The 11,312-nt window shown below is 41.3% G+C and overlaps 1 protein-coding gene across 3 annotated transcripts in view; it reads left to right on the forward strand.

Annotated features, from left to right (window-relative positions):
* The first annotated feature begins 1,175 nt into the window (after nt 1–1,175).
* hgfac (HGF activator) overlaps nt 1,176–11,312 on the forward strand; it is a 16,635-nt gene continuing 6,498 nt past the window's right edge. The window contains exons 1-9 of one of the 3 annotated variants that reach the window (XM_005749748.1): nt 1,176–1,387; nt 1,494–1,545; nt 1,869–1,962; nt 4,949–5,022; nt 5,131–5,274; nt 7,002–7,133; nt 9,180–9,290; nt 9,811–9,985; nt 10,719–10,816. In XM_005749748.1, coding sequence (XP_005749805.1) covers nt 1,325–1,387; nt 1,494–1,545; nt 1,869–1,962; nt 4,949–5,022; nt 5,131–5,274; nt 7,002–7,133; nt 9,180–9,290; nt 9,811–9,985; nt 10,719–10,816 — 943 coding nt within the window. In that variant the 5' untranslated portion in view covers nt 1,176–1,324. Of the gene's footprint in view, nt 1,388–1,493; nt 1,546–1,868; nt 1,963–4,948; nt 5,023–5,130; nt 5,275–6,964; nt 7,134–9,179; nt 9,291–9,810; nt 9,986–10,718; nt 10,817–11,312 lie in introns of those variants that run through there. The other 2 variants (XM_013915073.1, XM_013915074.1) reach the window with 2 other exon arrangements.

An 11,312-nucleotide genomic window follows, 5' to 3' on the forward strand; every position in this document is an offset into this window, starting at 1 on the left:
AAAATGCACATTAAAGGTAAATGCGCCTTACTTCTTTGTCCTTGTATCCCCTTGTATCCCCAAGGCTTGCTGAAGTTTAATCTGAGTATCAGAATGAAGAAGAAAATTGATTTAGGGACTTTCATGGTTGTTGATGTCAGATGAGTGGAGCTGAGTATTTCAGACACGGCCGATGTGTTCCTGCACTCGCTATGGTTCATAGAGAACGGTCTGAAAAGAGAAAATATTTGTAAGTGACAGGTCTCTGGGTGGAAATGTCTGGAGAATAGCCAGACTGGTCCAGGTGGATACTAACCACTCATTACAACCAAGGTATGCAGAAGAGCATCTTCAACAACACTTCCAGCCTTGAAGCAGATGGCCTATAGCAGCAGAAGACCGCACTGTCAACTAAGGAACTGCCAACAGGAAAGTGATACTGCAAACAATATCTCACCACAACTATTGGGACAACAGAAGATTGGAAACATGTTGTCTCGTCTGATGAGTCTCCGTTTCTGCTGCGACGTTCAGTTGGTAGGATCCGTATCTGGCGTAAACATGAAATCAATCCTGAATTGTATCAGCGGTACAGACTGCACCGCTTAGTGAGCACCATTGAGACACCACAGCCTACCTGAGTATTGTTGCTCTCTATGACCACAGTATGCCCATCTCCTATTGGCTGATAATGTGTCGTGTCACAAAGTTCAGATCATCTCAAACTGTTTTTTTTTTTAAACCTGAGTTCACTAACTCAAATGGCCTCCACAGTCATCAGATCCCAATCCAATAGTGCATCTTTGTTCTCTATTGTGGTAGCACGGAAGATTGGCATCGCGGATGTGCAACCGACAAACCTGCAGGTACCGTGTGATGCTGTCATATCTCGCGTCGATATGAAGCAAAATCTCTGTTAAGTACAGAAACGACGCACACCTACACCACAGGTGAAAGAAAAGCTAAAATTGGGCGACTTTAGGAGAAAGCAGTGTTAAACCTAAAAGGGGTAAGGATTGAGCGGTATTACCTCTCTGCCTGCCTCTGCCTCAAGAAACTTCTTGTTTCTTTCGTGAGTCGATAAGTCGTAATGATAAACCGTGGGCGAGCGCAGAGGGGGAGCTGGGGGAACACCAGCCGGGATACAGGATGCCTCAGCGTCAGACAAGCCTAATGACGCAACGGGTTTACTCAATACAGCTTCAACTTGTGAGGGACAGGATAATACTTGCAGGATTTCCCACGTTTCCTATGACCAAAAACGGGCTGAGGACTCTGACACTGACAGATATTACGTGACAGGCACACGGGAAATAAGCTTCTCGGGACACCAGGGAAACACCAGATGCAAACTTTCGCGATGGCACACGCCGTGATGCTTTTTCTCTCGTGCGTTTTCGCAGGAGTGGTAAGTTTTAGCCACACTTCTCTACTCAAGTGAGTCTGTGCTTATTGTTATTGCGTGTTTTTGAGAGCGTGAAAGGAGTGAAATAATGTCTCTCCCTTGATTTCAGCACACATTAGCACCTACATATGAAGCAGAGGCGGTGAGGGAGAGCCATACAGGCGAGTTTCTTTTTGTTATTGTTTGTTTGTTTTTACTCTGGTCCTAAAATCATTTTTCCTATATTATTATTATTATTATTATTATTATTATTATTATTATTATTAGTTGGTGCTGCTGCACTCTTAAGTCCTGAGTGAGCTGATGTTTGCATAGGTGTTACCTGTAGGGGAGGGGGTGTAGCTTGCTTATGGATTTTTGGACATTCATTTGAAGTGAAAGGGGTCTTTGTGTGTGAAAACCAGCGAGAGAGTGGGTGGGTCGGGGTTTCCAAGACAGCTTCTGCTGCTAATGTTTTGTGTTTTCCCCTTTACGTCCTCTGCAGTTGTTACCACCACGGGCAAAGAATGTAAATTCCCTTTTCGTCAGGGTGGAAGGATTCATCATCACTGCATCACTGTCCTCTCCTCAAGACCATGGTGAGTCCTTATTAGCCAGCCTGTCTGTCTGGATCTACTGTCTTGGTTGCACAAACAGTCTGTAATGTGTGTGTAATCAAGTCAAAACACACTGATGACAGAAGTGTCAGTCCTCTGACACACACTGACAGATCTCTCTCTTCTCTCTCTCTCTTACACACACACACACACACACACACACACACACACACACGTTGTTTGATACGCATGATTTGAAACTTTTATTCCACAAAATGTAAAAAAATCATCTTTGGCTAATTTACAGATTATTTGATTGCATGGTTTGTATTGAACTTATTTTCTTAATACATCTTTTATTTTTTTGCTGTCTTGATGATGCGTGTTTATCATTGCCTTTGTCACTTCCCACTTAGTGTTGTCACTGTATATTTTATTCTACCACAGCGACTTGAAAGCAGCTCCCACTGCTTTTAAATGTGCTAATTAAATAAAAGCAACTAGCCTTGACTTGACAATACCCTTAGCACGGTCAAGGCGCATGTAGCAGAATAGCATCGTGACTGATGGAGCGGAGTCAGGCTGTGTGTTTTGATTGCTTGATAGTTAAGAAACAATGAGCCATAATCTTCCCTTTTCAATCTCAAACTTACTGTATACACACAGGTCAGACAGTTAGCTACACATCCATGATGCAAATCTCCGTGGTGCTTAAATTATGCTCATTTGTGACCGAAAATATCCGGTCACAACATTACACCGCCACCACCATCAGCCTGAATCATGGACTCGAGGCACAGATTCATGCATTCATGTTTTCTACACCAAATTCTGAGCCTACTCATTAGACCAGACAGCATTTATCTTCTGTTGGCAGGCGTTTGTAAATTGTAGCCCAAGTTCCCTGTTTTTAGCTGACAGGATCATGTGTTTTTCTTTCTCTTGTTGTTTTCCATCTGCTTCAAGGTTTGACGTGTTATGCGTTCAAAGCAGTCTGGCCATTCTCCTCTGATCTCTGTTATCAACAACACATTTTCACACAGAGAACTGCCACTCAGTGGATATTTTCTGTTTTTCAGGCCATTCTTTGTAATCCCCAGAGATTGTTGTGCTGGGATATTCCCAGTAGATCAGCAGTTTCTGAAATACTCGAGCCAGCTGGTCTGGCATCAATACCATGCCACATTCAAAGTCACTTAAATCCCCTTTCCTCCCGATGCTCGGTTTGAACTTCAGCAGGTTGTCTTGATCTTGTCTACATGTCTAAATGCATTGAGCTGCTACCATGTGAGGTGGGGCAAAATATCGATATTTTCATATATCGTATACCGTTTTCCTGTAGTACATTTATTGATGTACTGGTTTCAGATATCAATATATGTATTCATTATAGCAGACACTACTTCAGTCTTTGTGGTGGCAGTTATCAACTGAAGAGCTTAAAATGAGCTTAATGAGCTGACAAACAAACTCTTTACTTCTTTAAGTATAGTTCTTCTTGTTAAGTCACACAGATACAGTGTCATAGATGACTGTCTTGCAGTGGATTACAGTATCACTGGAATATATATATACAGAATATGTCTGTGTAAAAAATAAAAGCCAATATATTTATATCAGACTTTTGAATTTTATAACTTTAAAAGAAAGCACTGGAAACAGTCAACCTTTGTGGGGCTGGAAGATACAAAGTGCAGCTTTCTTCTCAAGGGAGAAATGTAGAGTTAGTGTTCTTATTTCTAATTGGTTGATAGTTCCTGGCTTTTTGCATGCCCTTAAAAGAACAAACACACTGGTGTTTTCCATCACTGCTGTAATAGCAATGATTTGTACACTGATGCAGTGTGTTTGGGGTGTGTAGTCACACCTAATTACAGCTCGCGGGGATGAGGGATTTATGCGACAGTGCCATCTGATCACAAATTTTAATGAGGTAATGAGCGAAAAAGCTTTAATAAAATGCTTATTGCTCAATTGCTGCTGGGGCCTGTGATGATTTTATCATAATACAGTGTTATCATTAATAACTGTGAAGATAAAATGCAGAGGTACTCTGTGAAACTGCAACTATAGCTGAAGTTTAGCCGTTTCACAGCATTTATCCTGAGGGTGCATAAACAGCTGCCTCAGTAAAACCATCATGGTGCAATTTGTTGTTGTTTTTAATCGCTTCAGATTGTGACACAGCAACAATCATCTTTTTATGATTTTGGAAAAAAAAACCAAAACAACAGGAGACACGCTGGCAGGGTTTCAGTCTTCACTACTTGGAAATGATGCAGAAAGGGTGGATGCCAGCAAGGTGGAGCAACGTTTATGCAATTATACATGGGCCAATATTTTCTGGTCCACCTACATGTAAAGTTGCGGCGGTTTGACCCTGCATGTTTTTGTGATGTGCTCATCAGCTCACCGTCAGAATGGGTTTGTCATTGAGTGTTGTAGTTACAGTGAGTGGAGAAGAGGTATGTTAATGTTGCGCAGGTTAGATTAGTGGATGATTGACAGAGTTAGTTAGTGTGTGTTGGCAGAAGATGCAGCGTTCTGGAGCAGGGTGTCAGTACTTGTGGGTTTGATTAAGGGTTGGGTAAAATCCTCTGCACATGGTTTACGCAATTTTATGTCACAATATCTATATGCCCAACTCCAACAGTATAGCATGACTAACCGTCAGCGGGCACGCTAACTTACACGCTTAGTCAGGATATGCTTACTAAGGTTGTAATCAGGGTGTGATTTGTGAAAAAGACGTTTGATGATTTATTTATTATTTATTTATTTATTTTTACATGAAAAAAAAGAGTGGTCCTATAAACTCCTTTATACAAATTCAGAACAAAAACATCCAACCATACTTAAAGAAATTACAGAAACTTGCTTAAGAGAGTTCAGGTTATGTTGAAGAATAAAGGTGATCATACCAAATATTAACTTTCAAGCTTGTTAGAATTGTGCAGACTCTGTTTTTGGCATATTTGCTGCATTTGCTGACTTGCAGGTGACTCTCTTCCTGTTTCCTTTGTCCCAGGTGCTCTCTTACACACAATTTTGATCGGGACAGGAAGTGGGGTTTCTGCGCACCAGAGAGAAGCCACCCAAATGGTTAGCTCACCAAACCAGCTGCAGATTGAATTTCCACTGCTGTTTAATTAGAAACTACAGTGTTGCGGTTGTTCTCCTGCTGATTATGTTTTGATGTTTTGATTTCAGTTTTTGTCCACACTTCACGCAGAATCACAGATCCATGTCAGGCGAACCCGTGTCAGAATGGAGGCGTCTGCACAGCGATCCCACACAGACGCACATTCGAATGCTCCTGCCCTGAGAGCTTCTCTGGGAGAATATGTGAACAAAGTAGGCACCTTTATTAATATTCTATCAATTAAAGGTATAGTGCTTGTCATCCATTCATATTTGGTTTTGTCAGACTGTCTTTTTTTTGTCTGTTCCCTGAACATATTCACATCAAAGTGCACATTAGGCAGCCCATTGTCATTCATCTGTTGTCCACAGATGTAAAGCAAAATCAAAAGCATGCCAGCTAAAAACTCTGTAATCAAATTCATGCTTAGTGAAGGCAGTTGAGTGTGAAGAGTTAACTCCTTCTTCTCTGGGGAGCAGTGAGCCACATAGAGAGGCTATATTTGTTAAAAATGCTCAACTGTTGACTTTTCAGAAAGGTTGCAGATTGTGGCTCATTATGCAAAGAGGCCACTCATCATACAATGACTAAATTGGTGTGGCATTTGACGTGCTTCATTTCTGCTACATCTGCTACATTCAATAACGTTGTAGTTTACTGGCTCACTGGTAAGTGCTGTTATTTACACTGATTTACAGCTTTGATTAGGAGGAAAATTGCTGTCAGTAATTGTTGGAGGTTTGAAAATTTCACTGGTGACAAGAATAAGGATACTTTTATCCACAGAGCCCAACGCTGTTCTTTGTGAGCTTACCTTTTTCCAGCTGTGAGCAACTAAATTTGGAGATAGAAAATTTACATTATAATCTGGACTCGCTGTGCTTGCACAAGGTTTTCTATGGGAGTCAAAGAGCATGCTAGGTTATAAGGCTGCCTGTATGGTCCCAAAATACACTCCCAAAAGAGACATTTGATCTTAATTTCCTGCATAAATAAAGGTTGATAAAAAAAAAGGAAACAAACCGTGATGACAAACAAAAGCATAACAGTCTAAGTTCACTCTTGATTATCACAGTAGTTAAGAGTCTGTGTGGCTTTCAACCCCACCTCATGTAACCCTGTTCTGCCGCTGGCACTAGCACCACCCCATCTGTTAGTTCCAGAGATTTACACATTTACAATAAAAAAAGATTGTGGCCGATGCCAAAAAGCTGCCACTAGCAAAGCACCACAAAGTTGCCGTGCCCAAAGGTGGAATCACTGATGTCTGATGCAATAAATTCTCCAATGACTGGCAAGCTGTGATTATCAACTTTTGTAATTATTGGTTCCCAAGCAGGAGCTTCATATCCTGAAGGAGTTAAGGCAGAACTGGTTACAGACCAGCAGTGACACAGTGATTTCGCTCTTTTTTAGCAGCAAATGTAGTTTGTTTAATTGACTTTAAACTGGTTTAGCTGCATTCAGCTATAGCCTCACACGCCACTGACAGACGTGACCTGATGCTATCAAGATGACAACTGAGCAATCTCTATTTGCTGATATAGACACTGAGATGTGATTGAAAGATCTGAGTGGCAGTCTTACGTTCGCCACGGTCCTATAAATGCGGCATACACTTCACAATAACGTGACGTGTATAACATTGAAATGACATGCCAGTTTCATTTAATCTGTGTTTTCCATTAAAATGCTGCTGAAATTTCACGTGCTTGCCTTCAGGCCAAAATAATGGCAAATCAGTTATGAGTCACCTGTAAACAGGTTTCACTTTTCAGCTGAAAGCAAAGCAGTGAAAGAAGATGGAAAAACACAGAAAAATGGATCCATCGCAGCAGCTCAGCCATCGGAGATTTGCTCCGTACGCTCCATTGAGCTCTTCAATCTGCTCTCCCATTTCAGCCCCGACGCCTTTCATGTGTTGTGTCGGCTTTTTCAGAGAAGTGCTACGAAACCGTACACCTGCGCTATTATGACATCGGAGAGTCTTGGGGACGAATTCACCTCCGTAATGTGGAACAGTGCACATGTGTGGCAGGGGAAATCAAGTGTGAGAGAGTCCACTACACGAGTAAGACATGCTTTCTGCTTTTGTTGTTCTGCTCTGAATGTGTCCAGTTTTTTTTTTCTTGGCCATTTTTTGCTATTTTTGGGGTGATGAGAGCAAAACTCAATAGGCTGCAATGACTTCAGCGCTATTTGCTTTGACAGCTGCTTGAATTGATGCTCAAATCGGCGAATGACAAACGAAATATTGCTACATGTTGGAATGTTTTGGGGTTTGTTTGTTTTTACATTAAATAAACATAAAGATAAAAACCTAGCAACCTTAGCAACTCATATAATTTAAAAAAAAATAGTATACAACTTGATCTCAGGCCTCCAAAAAAGTATCAGATCTCCTCCTAGCCTGAAGAAATGTTTTTTTTTTCCACTCTCATAAGAGGGGGTTTGAAAGACGTGCCCTACCCTTTCTTTGATCACAGCTCCATAGTTACAAGAGTAACTTTGCATTGAAGAAAAGGCAGATTATATGACTCACTGTGACTCAGGAATGGTGTTTTAGGACACACCCCATGGGTCCATAGGGTGCTTTCATCTCAATGTTCACGGGCATTTAGCAGATTCCCCTGGCATAAAGGAGATACAATCAGAGAGGTATTTTCATGCTTCTTCAGCTGAAACTGCTTTTGTCATGATGATAGGGGCTCAGCTTACAGGAGTCGCAGAACTAAAAAAAAAAAAAGTTTTCTAGCTTGAACCTGACCCTTAATGTGCTTTACATTGTTTTTCTTCAAAGCACATCAGGACTGCTCACTTTCAGTAAAACCCAATAAACTCATGGCATCTCTGATCCCCAGCATATTTTCTGTATGTTATATTATTTCACAAGAGGCTGCTCAGACCCAGATATATTACATGTACATAAGAACACAGATGCATGGGTGAGAGCGAACCAAAACCAAAAAAATGAGACTGGAAGATGCTAGTAAGGCCACCTGAGCGGAACTGTAGAGTCAGGTTAAAATACTCAGAGGTTTCTTTTGCAGTTTTATTTTGGTAATCTAAGATTTATTGATAATTACATTTAAAACCTGCGTAAGAAAAACCATGATGGTGTAGAAATGCTAATTATTGTTGAATTATTGTCTGTTATAAACGTACTATTACAGTGATTTATAATGATTGATGCCACAATACAGAAGTTTTAAATAGCGAGGTCAGTGTATGTCAGACTAATCCCTGTGAGCCAAAAGCTCAGGCTTCATACTGCTCTAAATGCTCAGTTTCACACAGTTTTTCTTTTCAGACGCGGCCATGCATGATTTAATACATATAGTACATACATAATACATATATATTATATACATATAATAATTCATACCTCATACACAAAACAGCAGCAACCACCTAAGTGCTGTTTAAGCTTTCTCGTTATGAGGGGCAGCCAATCAGCATAAAGTTCCCTTAACGCCCCAGTCGCACACGTCTTCAAAGTAAAAGTTGTACAACTTACGTTCTCTGTTTTACTAACACTTCGCAACTAGCTGGTGAGTGTTTGCAGATGAGTCTGTGGCTGCCACACAAATTACTTGAGACAACAGCAACTTGCTAGTGTCCAAAAAGAATCACAAGGAAGTTTTAATGCATCAACAGCAAGCAACAGGTCAGTCAGGCAATACACTTTTTACCTTAGCAACTGGTGGTTTCCTTGGTTTAGTTCAGACCGGTTGTTCCAAAGTGTAAAAATTGCAAATGTCTGGCCATTTGCTACAATTTTGTTGGCATCTATAGGAATTCTACTTCAGGACTCTACATTAACTGCTTACATTCAGAATTCAGAATCTCATAGATTTGAAACAGAAATTCCTCCAAAGACAGTAATGTAGGAATGGCAATTTTAATAGTTGCAATTTCCCAGCAAAATGACCTAGGTGCTCGGCAACCTTTTTATTTTATAGAAATATAACCAGAATACAATACTTTTAAACTGTGCATAGCGACTATCATAATGGGTCCGTTAAACAAGCTAAATGTTAATAAAGTTTTGCTGAAAAACAAGCATTTTAAAGAGAATGGCATTAGGATGTGACAGTGTGTGTCTTGATGTGTCCAGTGTGCCGTACAAACCCATGTCAGAACGACGGAACGTGTCGACTGATCGTATCCACCGGAAAGGAAGTGTGTAACTGCAGGCATGCCTACAGTGGACCTCACTGTAGTCTCGGTAAGTCATACGCTGAGTGCTACGTTCCTGTTTTCATTCAAATGAAAATACAAAATTTGCTCTGAGCAGAAAGCACAGTTGACATGAAATGATGTTTGTATCGGGCTAAAAATAGCAGAGGGCAGAATTTCTAGTCACTGCAGTCTGCATAGAGCCAGAGTCTTTGTCATATGCGAGAGCAGATGTATGGAATCCTCATTGTGTCACGTATGCACAGACGCATGCTCGTGCATGTGTGGATGACAATAGTTTGATTAATGGTCACAGGAGAGGGCGTGCTGGTGAGCATGTAGCCAGCTGTCATTGACGCGTTCAGAGAGAGGTTTTAAAACGTGTTCTGACTCATTCTGAAGAGAAGAGAGCTGTCATCGCACACACATATCTGCTGCATCGGGAGTTTGTGTGATCGCTTTCATATTGTTTACATACCTGTGTTTTACTGTGGTTACGGCTGGGATTATTTCCATGTCTCTCTCTCTCTCTCTCTCTCTCTCTCTCTCTATGTGGCTTGTGTGAGCAGAGCCAGAGACAGAGTGCTATAGCAGCAGGGGCACAGGTTACAGAGGCCTGGTGGGCACCACCGTGTCCGGCGCCCGGTGTCTGCCGTGGAACTCAGACCTGCTGTTTGATGAGCTCCATGTGGGCACAGTGATTGCATCACCTGTTAAAGGCCTTGGGGAGCATGCCTACTGCAGGTGTGTGTGCTAAATCATCCTGCCTTAATAGCAGCTATGGTAGATTTTCTAGTAGTTGTTTCTTCAACAGTTAATCAAAATGAGATATTAAAGCCTTTGTCGGTTGCTGTGCTGCAAACAGTCTTATCTGGAAGGCCACATTTCTATACAGTTTGCACATAATTTCTGTTTTAAACCTGCAGTATCCAACTTTTTTTTTACCCTGAGCTAGCAAAAGCCGTATGCTCCTTATCTGTCAACTCCATGTGTCAACTCTTGTCATTCGTGTGACTTACGAGCACATAGCTACTGAGGGGGAAACCCTGAAACCATCATGCCAAAAGGCTTATCTCTGGCACATTCACCCTTCCTGCCTTCTTCCATCAGCTGATTTCTTACTATGACTTCTCATGAGCAGGAAGACATACTGACAGCAAATGGCACGTTTCCCAAATTTTCCCAGACCAAAGCAAACAATGGGACTTAGACTTACACCCAGGCTCGGATAGATCATTAATTATTGGTAAGATTGCATTTTGCAGCTTTAAAACTAAAACCTGAATCCTGGTTGTTAAAACGTGAAACGAATGTAGAAAGAAAGCGAATTATCTGAGTGTGAGTGTGTGGATTTGAATGGCAATGGAGCCCCTGTGAGACATTCAGCTAATGAAGCAATATATAAAGATAGGAAGCAGCGAGGCTACACGCACAGAAGCACGCACACACTCTGTCCGTTGTGTATCTCTGTGTGTAGGAACCCAGACGAGGACAAGAAGCCTTGGTGTTACACAATAAAAGACAACGCCATCTCCTGGGAGTACTGTGACGTCCCCTCCTGTGTGATGGCTGCGTGTGAGTAAGCAGGACGCAGGGAAGGAGTTTGTGTGCAGAATGTAATTATGTTGTAATTGAGGCGTTATATTGGAGTGTGGATATGCTTTAGCATAAGATTAAGGCATACATCTGTTAGCTTGACCAGACATCTGAGCTGTTCTGCAGTTTAAATCTATATATGTACATATTCAAATACCCCTCGTTTGTAATAATGTTCATATCTAACTCTTGGCTTAATTTTGTTTCCTCGTTAAGAGTATCAGATTTATTTAGCTGCCACTCTCTGAACATTCATTCCATCATTACAACATGCAATAAGTAATGATCTTACACAAAGGTCACGCAGTGCAGCAGCGTTGTTAGGATGCCTGGGTCGTTGACCCAGGGTTTTTGAGTTTTTGATATTATTTATACTTCCTAGTTTTTGGTTTCTTTGAGTTCTGTCTTATGGCTTATGTCTCTGTCTTCTTTAGTTGCTCTGTCTCCCCTATCACCTGCATCCCCTTGTCTAGTT

The sequence above is a fragment of the Pundamilia nyererei genome, unplaced genomic scaffold (assembly GCF_000239375.1).
Source record: "Pundamilia nyererei isolate P.nyererei 1_Seehausen unplaced genomic scaffold, PunNye1.0 scaffold00254, whole genome shotgun sequence".
Lineage (NCBI taxonomy): Eukaryota > Metazoa > Chordata > Actinopteri > Cichliformes > Cichlidae > Pundamilia > Pundamilia nyererei.